General features: G+C 43.5%; 2 protein-coding genes across 3 annotated transcripts in view; both read right to left on the bottom strand.

Moving 5' to 3' along the window:
* The window catches only part of GSTA1.3 (glutathione S-transferase alpha class A1.3), a 27,410-nt gene extending 18,924 nt beyond the window's left edge, over positions 1 to 8,486 (bottom strand). For both annotated transcript variants that reach the window (XM_010707799.3, XM_010707795.3), the window contains exon 1: positions 8,349 to 8,486. The gene's annotated coding sequence lies outside the window, so the exon portion shown is untranslated. The remainder of the gene's footprint in view (positions 1 to 8,348) is intronic.
* Positions 397 to 8,402, bottom strand: GSTA2 (glutathione S-transferase). The gene is given in 7 exon segments (XM_019613208.2): positions 397 to 615; positions 2,260 to 2,401; positions 3,418 to 3,550; positions 3,813 to 3,842; positions 3,845 to 3,863; positions 4,944 to 5,050; positions 8,349 to 8,402. Coding segments are annotated over 6 exon segments (615 nt in total). The 5' UTR covers positions 5,031 to 5,050; positions 8,349 to 8,402; the 3' UTR covers positions 397 to 411.
* Positions 8,487 to 8,613: the final 127 nt, after the last annotated feature.

The raw sequence follows: 8,613 nt of genomic DNA, 5'->3' as shown, positions 1-8,613 counted from the left end.
AAAAAAAAAAGGAATGAATGCAACCTGAATCCAAATACTACAGATGTATTTGGGCTAAAAAGAATCTAGGGCAGGAGCACCTCAGTGCAAACCACCACATAAGACAAGAAAGAAGAAACACTTCTGTATACAGTTTCTTCAAAATGTAATTTTGCTAGCAAAAGTAGGATAGGAACTGCAGCCACAGCAAGCCATAACCTCCTGTCCTGATGCCCAAAGCTGTGTTTGAAGACATGTTAGTGGCAGTGACAAAACTGGTAGAGTCAGTAAGTGAATTTCTGCCAGCTAAAAGCAACTGGGAGCAGCAGAGCTGAAGGAAGGTGACTGTGGGGGTGTTCAGCTTGTTTTAGTCAACAGAAGATCAGAGAGCTGCCAGCAACTCAGTACAGTGGTTCAAAAGACTTTTAAACATCAATGAGCTTTTAAAGCTGGGCAGTGAAATGTGTATGTTACATTCCATGCTGAGATCAGATGATCACTAACCTGTAGCAGAGGGAATGCAGAGAGTATATCAGACTTAAGTTCTTCTGTCATTAAAATGGCTTCCAGCAGGTGGATGTCTGCCCAGCTTAGCTTGTTGCCAACAAGATAATCCTGACCATGGTCTTTTAAGGCCTACAAAATAAGAACAAATAAAGAAGTCATACATACAATACAAAGAAGTATGCAACGATTTTACCTAGATGTAACAGACAGATCTCTACTGAAATAAACAGCAGTAGAAATCCATAGAAGAACCCATAAAGATGATTCCTACTACAATCCCAAACCTGCCAATATTAGCGTAAAAAAGGCAGCGACTTCTGGGAGAGACAAATACCTGATACCTTGTTGCAGCTATTCCTACACTGCCAAAACAAGCTCTACCAAAACCTGACTGCTGAAGCCATATGGAAACTCTCAAACAAAGCATCAGACACCCTACAGTGCTTTTGAATTACCATTTGCTGCTGATAGTTCAAAGTGATCTTATCTAGAGAGATTTTACTGTCAGGACTGCACGAGGCATGGACTGTGAATCCTGCCAAGCTGAATCAATGGACCATTGAAGCGGCCAGTTCAGAAGGAAAGTTATTAATTCTTTTGACAAAATTAGCTGGGCTAAAAGTCATGCCAAATTTAGTTCTGTCTAATGTAAGTTAATAAGGATTATTTTAAAGACTTTTCCCCAGTACACATTCACATTAAAACTTGTAATAGTTGCCTACGATGCCATAGACAGTACAAAAGTTGCATTTTTCTGGATTCTAGAAAGCTGTATAAAGATATTCTCCAAAATATTCTGATTTCCCAGAGCTAGCTTGTAGGAGCAGATCCCTTGATAATTTTTTTTCTTGCCTTGGCACAGACATGGAGAAACTGCTACGCTGGGAGAAAGCGCTGCGAGAAAGTCTGCACAGCACAGCCATGCAGGGCACAAACAGCAGCAGGAGGTGAGGATCATTGCTAGCTCTAATTCAGAAAGAAAAAAATGTTAATAGACACAAAAATAAAAGAACCTAAAGAGAAAAACAAAATAAACAGCAAGTTGGTAGGAAATGGCAACACAGTAACACGAAGGCTATGTTCCCGGCAGCAACAGAGAACAACCCTCCCTCTCCTTGCCAACTCTTGCCTAGCAAAGACAGGCTTTTTGTGTGCTTTGAGTGCAGTAAGTGTACTAATGCTGTAGCTCACAGCCCCTTAGAGGCCACCTCTTTAGTGCGTGCTAGCCAGCAGATAATTGCTTTCCTGCTTTTAAGCTAGATACATTCTGTTTGTGCACATCTCTCTGTGCACGTCTAAGAGTGCCCAAATAAAGCAATTCAGAAAAGGACAGTAATAATCTCTAGGTGACTTCCATTAAAGCAGTGGGTTCAAGAAAAATCACAAAATTAGGTCCTTAATTATAACTCATGATTGAATTTAACTTTGAACATCAAGGGTATGTATACTTTTAGGCAGGAAGCTCTGAAGGCTGGCACATGTATTTAAATGGAGCATTTGTGCGAAACAATGGGAGCTACCAGCCACAAAGCTACCTGCAAAGTCCACTACTTGCAAGTAAGGAGAATTTGCCCTTTGAGTAATCTTTAAGACAGCAAAGGTGCTCAGTACTGAGATCAGCCCAGCATGACTTTGCAGCTTTCTTTTCCCATTGCTGAATACAGTCCCAGAGCTGTACCACTGCCTGCCTTCAAGCTATGAATGTGGGGCTGGGGCAGGAGGGCTGCACCCTGCTTGGCTGCCTTTGTGGACTCCCGATGTTTCATCCCTTACCTTTTCATAAACAGGAAAGTATCTGGTTGTAGCTCGTTCAGTGATTAAGGCAATATTCTTTTCTTTCACATCGGCTGCTTGAAAAGGGAGAGCCATGATCATTCCCATCAGGTCTGTTGTTCCCTCCACATACATATCAATCCTGAAAGAAAAGGTTTAAACTCCCATTTTGGTTATTTTCCTGAAATACAGTATTTAAGAGGTCACTGAGTAGGATGCTTGTTAATGAATATAGCCTGAACCATTGGTTCACTTTCTTGTTCTTCCACTTTGATTCCAGCTCAGGTTTTTTGTTTTCCCAAACATCTTCAGCAAGAGGCTCATGGTGTATGCAACAAACAGAGTATAAACCAGAGTCTAACCGCTGCTCACGTTGTTTTCACAGAATCACAGAGGGTTGGAAGGGATCCTCTAGAGATCGAGTCCAACCCCCCAAACCCCCAGTTTTCCACTGATCTACTCATCTATTTTTTACGAGAAAAAAAATCACATGTGCAAGCTACTACGGAAAATATAACAGTTTTGATGTCAAATCATAAAAGGATCCAAAAAATGGCTGCCAACTGATAGAATCATAGAATGGCATGGGTTGGGAAGGACCTTAAAGCCCATCCAGTTCCACCACCCCTTCTGCAAGCAGGGTTGCCACACACTTGAACACATCCAGGGATGGAGCATCCACAGATTCTCTGGGCAACCTGTTCCAGTACCTCAGCACTCTCACTGTGAGCAATTTCTTCCTCATATCTAATTTAATCTACCTTTATTTATTTTTAAGTCATTTCCCCTTGTCCTGTCACTACACTCTCTGATAAAGAGTCCGGCATCTTTTCTGTAGTCCCCCTTTAAGCACAAAAAATAAACAGCTTTAAGCATTATAACTGTATTACTGTTCTGCAGTTACCCAGCAACGTAATGTAATTCTACTCTGGTAGTTCAGATAAGCCTGAATGTGGCCAGAAAATTGTAATTATATTGATATCTAACAATCATCTCTTAGTGTCAAAGTCTGTTCAAGCTGTCTTTGGATCTGAGGGGACAAAGCACAAGTACATTATGTGCAGCTTTGCACACAGTCATCTCAGAGCAATATTCTTCTCCTATGCACCAAAAATACTGAAAAAGTATAAGAAAGGACAGTATGTACTGCTACTGTACCAGGCTCTCTCCTTCAGATCTTTCCCATAGAGATTGTATTTCCCTGCTATGTAGCAGAGGATGGCTCTAGTCTGCACCATCTTCATCCCATCGATTTCCACCATGGGCACTTGCTGGAACAACAGGGATCCATCTGGGGAAGAAAAAAAAGCAAACTATTCAAGCAATGTAGTACCACACTGGTTCTGAGGAACAGACTTAATAACATGTCATGATATTTCTAATGCTGAGTGATCTAAAGCTTTAACAAGGCAACCGGTTCTCTCAAATCTCTTTACAAGTCACATTATATCAGAGATCTTACAGAAATCTCATTTCTCACTAATAAAAGTCAGAAGCACTCCTTTTGTTCTGTTGATGTGAACTTATGTTCAAAGGACAATCTGCAGACTCACCATTGCGTAATTTTTCTAGGTCTTCTTTTTTTCTATAAATTCTTCCTCAAACTGAAAAGTAAAGACAGAAAACAACACTGTGACACTCCAAAGTTAATGGGAAAACAGAAGGGAGTCTGGAAGCCGGACTCCACCTCTCCCTACTATTTCCCATACTTCTCATCACCGTGTTGACTCCTATTCTTCATCGCTTTTCCAGCAAATAACCCTGGACTACACCATCCCAACTCATCAGTAAATGCACAGTGCTGTTCACTATTAAAAATCTTCTTCCATCATAAAGCTCTGCTTACTTGCATGCACGAGCAATTCACAGATACTGAATCATTCACTGAAAAGCAGCTCACACCATGTGAAATATTGAGAAGTATTTAATACATTATGCCTGTTTCTGTTACACAACATTTTACGTCTCTTTTTCTTATAGATATAACTGAATCATAGAACATTGTGAATTAGAAGGGATCTACAAGGATCACTGAGCCCAACTCCAGTGATTTTTGTCTGTTTTCTATATGAAAAAGACATTTGAATGAGAGCACTTGTGCTCTGCAGCTCCTCTGTCAGCAATACTCAAGATGAATGAGCACCACTAAAAAAGCCTTTTCTTTCCAGTGCAACACAGTGGCTAAGAAAATAACTTCAAAACATTACATTCAAGCAAAGAGTGAACAGAAATTAAGATGCCTTTGGACAGCTTTCACCTGGTGCGAATCTAGACAGCTTCCCATTGGCTTCAGTGCAGCTTTGCTGATTAATCTTAGTCAGGTCCTGACCAATGAACAAAAACCAATTTTTTTGGAGATTGTGTTCTGAAGTCCCACACTTAAGATACAGGAAATTCAGACTGTTCTGGTCTGTGGCAAAAATTTAAGATCTCCACAACACGAAGTATGTTTCAAAAATGAACGAATTAACGATTCTTTCTGCATATTAAAATCAAAGAATACTTTAAATAAAATACAAGAGTGTGTGTTACTGAATGCAAGCATTCTGCAGTACAACAAGTGATACCGTACATATCTCTAAATATAGAAATACTTGGAAAACCTTTCTGAAACCAAATCCATATTTCAAACAGACATTAATCTTATTGCTTTATAAAATTAGAAAAAAAAATAAGGTACAAACTTCAACCCCAGCTGCTGCTAACAGCCACCGGATTGACTCCATCTTCCCCCTTCCTCTGGTATAGTGAAGCTTAGGTTTCTCCGCCATGACTTCAGAGCTCTTCTTTCCTAAGAAATGCAAGGAGGTATCTTAAAGAAAGCTTTAAAATATATATTAAAATGTTCTGTTCCAAACTATTAAATACATCTGGATGAACATCAAAGTAAAAGGACAATCAAGACCTAAGTACTGGGGTTTGACACAATCACAGCTCCTGTTGATTTAGTGGGGAGAAAAAACGGAGAACATGAATCAGTTCAACACAGAATTATTACCGAATAAAGTAATGCAATCTTTGCAGTGGGTGTTGGGTTTTGTGACAGCATCTAAGTCACACCACACTAGAAAACCTACTACATGAAATTGACCACTTCACAACAATTGCAAGCCCAAGACACCAGCATTATTTTTAGCTCTCTCGTTATAAAGTTTGTTCTGAGCACTAGCTGCACCACATCATACATTATATAGCATGCAGACTGACTTCAAGATCCATTCCAATTTTATGAACTCTGAAACTGTAACAGGTATGCATATCTTAATGACTCTGAGAACACAACTTAAAGAGTCATGCCAAACAAACGCAATCATGATCACCTCACCACTGGATAGATAAGACCTGGACAATGCTCCCAGCATCAAGGACTGAAGTCAGACCACCAGATAACAGCTCAGGGATTGAACTCGGTCCTTTCAAAGTTTCACTACCACCACGTGCAGTCATAGTACAAACCTGGCAGCTGAAGTAAGCTTAACTGCTGCTGGAAACAAAGTTAACACTGGACTCTTTTCACTAATGAGACCCAAAAGATAACAGCAGACTTGGTGAGAGAACAAACTCGCAGACTGATAACAGTGTTTCATCATCTGATAGAGTGTTTCATCATCAAGCCAAGTTTTATCTGTTTTCTACGGGCACGTTTTATTTACTCTTGCATAGGCTTTACAGCATTCAATTAAGCCACAAAACGCACCTTTGGCCATAATCTCAAAGATGCCAGTGAAAACGTAGAAATGAACAGCATAACAGTGAGAGTAGAAACTGCACCTCCAAGCTTCTCCACTGAAGTTCTTTATGATGGGCAGTATCTTCAACGTGCCCTACTAAGCAGCAGCCATTGCTTCGCAGGAGAACCATAGTGCTAAAGCCCAAACTACAGGTCTTCCAAATCTCTGCTCAGTTGACACCTAGCCCTGGCCATGTTTGTATTCCCAAATACCTCAGTCTCTTCCACCAAAGTTCTAATAGATATGCATTTGATAACAAAGCCTTGGTTAAGACTTGACAGTTTAGAGTGGTAAACAGCCTAGAGCCATTTCGTGCCTAACAAATACTCAAATATCAACAAGGCATTTAGGGAAATGCCTCACCTACACACAGATCATGATATACATCACTGAATTTCACAGTATTCTCCAGAAGCTGACAGCCCATGGCTTGGACAGGTATACTCTTTGCTGGGTAAAAACCTGGCAGTACAGCTGGGCCCAGAGAGTGGTGCTGAACTGAGTCAAATCCAGCTGGTGACCAGTCACAAGGGGTGTTCTCCATGTGTCAGTACTGGGGCCAGCCCTGTTTAGTATCTTTACTGCTGATACCCATGAGGGGATTGAGCATGTTCTCAATGAGTTTTCAGATAACAAGTTGAGAGGAAATGCTGATATACCTCGAGGTAAGAAGACCCTACAGAGGCATCAGTATAAACTGGATCAATGGACTCAGTTCAATTGTACGAGCTCCAACAAGATCAAGTGATGAGTCCTGCACTTGCACTCCCCAGGTAATGCCATGTAAGGCTTGGGGCAGAGGGACTGGAAAGCTGCACAAAGGAGCTGGGGCTGTTAGCTGACAGTCAGCTGAACAAGAGCCAGCTGTGTACCCTGACAGTCAAGAAGGCCAAGGGTATCCAGGCTTGTATCAGAAACAGTGTTGCTATCTGGACTAGGGAGATGATTGGAGGGAATTCATATGGAGGACTAGAGAACCTCTCCTTCAACAAGAAGGACAATGAAGACCTGGAGCATGTCCAGACAAGAGCAAAGAAGATGGAGAAGGGTCTGGACCACAAATCCAATGAAAATGGCTGAAGGCCTTGGGGACGTTTACCCTGAGGAAGAGGAGGCTCAGAGGAGTCCTCATCACTCTCTACCAGTCTCTGAAAGGAGGCTGTGGTGAGGTGGGGGTAGGTTCAGGATACTGGATGTAAGGAAAAAAATTTTCTAGAAATAGTGGTGATGCATTGGAACAGGCTGACCAGGGAAGTGATGAAGTCACTATTCCTGGAGCTCTGCAAGAAAAGCATAGATGTGGCATTGAGGGTCATGATTTAGTGGACTTGGCGGTGATGGGTAGACTATTAGACCAGAAAATCTTAGAGGCCTTTCCCATGATACTATAACTCAATACACAATATTTCTCTTTCCTCTAAAGGGGTGACCTGCACGACTCCAAGTAAAAGTGCTCTCAAACAGCATTTCTTTCAGAATTACTTCATTCCCCGGTGCTCCGGAAATAGGTGATGGGCTCCAGTCCTCTCCCCTGAGGACAGAGCTGCACTCGGGGCCCTCACACCATGGACCAGCACTGGACGAGCACTCCAACCTCCAGCATGTGGGTGCAGGCTGGGAAGTGCACTACAAGGGCAGGCTAGCTAAGCAGAAGGAGAAAACTTCCCCGACCTTCCCCAAAGCACAGGGACAGCTGGTAAAAATCAACCCAGCCAAAGCCATGCTTGCCAGCATCAGCACAAGAACCCCTGTGCCAGGCTGTACTTGTCCATCACAGCTCCCTCACGGACTGGCCAAGGCCGGAAGCTCTGGGCCACGAGAGGAAAAGCAGAGATCTTCCAGCAATGGCACCGCTGAGGGACCCAGCTCTGGGCTTTGGGCTGAACACCTACTGTGCTGGCACCGTGCTGAAGTGATTCTGTCAACGCTCTGCAACACACGCTCCTTGGAAAGCATCGACTCACATCCCAGTAGCAAACTTTTACCTTTCCTGAGCAGCACAGTCGGGCCTGAAGAGAAATCACAAACCACCCACATCTGCTGCCTCGGGCCTCAGAGTGGCCAAGCCACACCAGAGTGACTGCTACACCTGTGAGCACTGTCTTCTCGGTTCTTTCTTTCTGTGTGTGTGTGTGTTTTGTTCAAAACAGCTCTTCCCAGAAGAAGCACAGAAGCAAACTTCCGAGCCTGTACACAGTCCGCTGCCCGAACTTAAACGCTCTTCCTCGTTGCACGCAGCCCTGCACGCAGCCCGGGGCGATGCTCCCCGCACGCACTCCCAGGGGCTGCTCAGGAAGAAGGACCTCAGAACACAGACCCTGCCGCAGCCAGTCCGGTCTTGTGACTGCAATTGCTTACCAGAGGGCTGCTTCCACTGGAATTCGGGCCAAACGTTCTATCCTTCAACCACTCGAGCTGGAAAAGGCTCCCGGAATTGTGTTAAAGCAAATCACCGCCCGGAATTGCACAGCAGAACCGCAAACTGGGTCTCGACGCCAATCAAGCCGTTCCCTCACTTCCTGTGCCGCCGCAGAAGCCGCCCCCGCCGCGCATACCACTCCAGCTCCACCCCCGCGTTCCTCCAGGCCCCCCCCGGCGTGCTGTGCTGGCTGTGGGCGGTCCC

The sequence above is a fragment of the Meleagris gallopavo genome, chromosome 2, assembly GCF_000146605.3.
Source record: "Meleagris gallopavo isolate NT-WF06-2002-E0010 breed Aviagen turkey brand Nicholas breeding stock chromosome 2, Turkey_5.1, whole genome shotgun sequence".
In the NCBI taxonomy this organism is placed as follows: Eukaryota; Metazoa; Chordata; class Aves; order Galliformes; family Phasianidae; genus Meleagris; species Meleagris gallopavo.
Note: the sequence above shows the minus strand (reverse complement) of the source record. Positions and strands in the feature narration are given on the sequence as shown.